The sequence below is a fragment of the Sinocyclocheilus grahami genome, unplaced genomic scaffold (genome assembly GCF_001515645.1).
Source record: "Sinocyclocheilus grahami isolate Dianchi unplaced genomic scaffold, SAMN03320097.WGS_v1.1 scaffold4696.1, whole genome shotgun sequence".
Taxonomy (NCBI): Eukaryota; Metazoa; Chordata; class Actinopteri; order Cypriniformes; family Cyprinidae; genus Sinocyclocheilus; species Sinocyclocheilus grahami.
Genome location: NW_015509586.1, coordinates 30,660 through 31,443, shown reverse-complemented (window position 1 = coordinate 31,443; position 784 = coordinate 30,660). Strand labels below are relative to the sequence as shown.

The window sequence follows — 784 nt, the reverse complement described above, 5'->3', positions numbered from 1 at the left end:
GTATGTCTATCTATATTTGAATGCTTAGTTTTATGATCAAATCTCTGTAGTTTCAAAAGATATAATGCAAAGCAATACAGCGATGATTGAGAGATGCACAAATACTGTAAGCGTTTCTCAAAAGCTAGATGGTTCATATTTGAGACTTACTTTCGAACATGATTTTTCTAAAAAATTAACTTATGGATAATTAAGTAAAGCTAAACTGCTGCAGTCCAGTAAGTGCCCATCTTATAATATTACTGACAATATAAAAGTTATACCAATGTTTACTTTATACAAATCAGTAAAGATTTAACCGCAAAAAGACATGTGAAGCATAAGCTGAAGGTGGACCTTTGTACAATTTTACTAACAGGCCTTTTACTTGCTTAAAAGCATGAACTATCAGTCAGACAACAGAAGGCATGCAGTAGATTGTGTGTTTTGATCATGACAATAATTTAGATATTTAGAGATTTGTGTATCAAACATGATACAGAAATATTCATAGGGTTAAATGGCCAAACTGTGCATTTCATGGATGAATATTAATATATTTGACCAAGCCCTCTGATATTAAAATTGAAACCACACAGTAAAATATGAAATTAGTTAAATGATCAATGCGATTTTGACTCCAGCGCATATATGACCGTTGTTCACTTGCTTGACTGGCAGGTGTGTTCATCACGAAGGGAGATGTCGGCGTTGGCACCATTGTTGGGTCGGCTGTCTTCAACATACTGGTCATCATTGGAGTGTGTGGCATCTTTGCCCGTCAGGTAGACATAGCTATCTATCT

General features: G+C 34.9%; 1 protein-coding gene across 1 annotated transcript in view; it reads right to left on the bottom strand.

The window, feature by feature from the left end:
- Positions 1-641: 641 nt before the first annotated feature.
- The window catches only part of LOC107576946 (14-3-3-like protein), a 28,481-nt gene continuing 28,338 nt past the window's right edge, over positions 642-784 (bottom strand). Inside the window, exon 3 of the mRNA XM_016263067.1 lies at positions 642-782. Within this exon, the coding sequence (XP_016118553.1) occupies positions 642-782 (141 nt within the window). The remainder of the gene's footprint in view (positions 783-784) is intronic.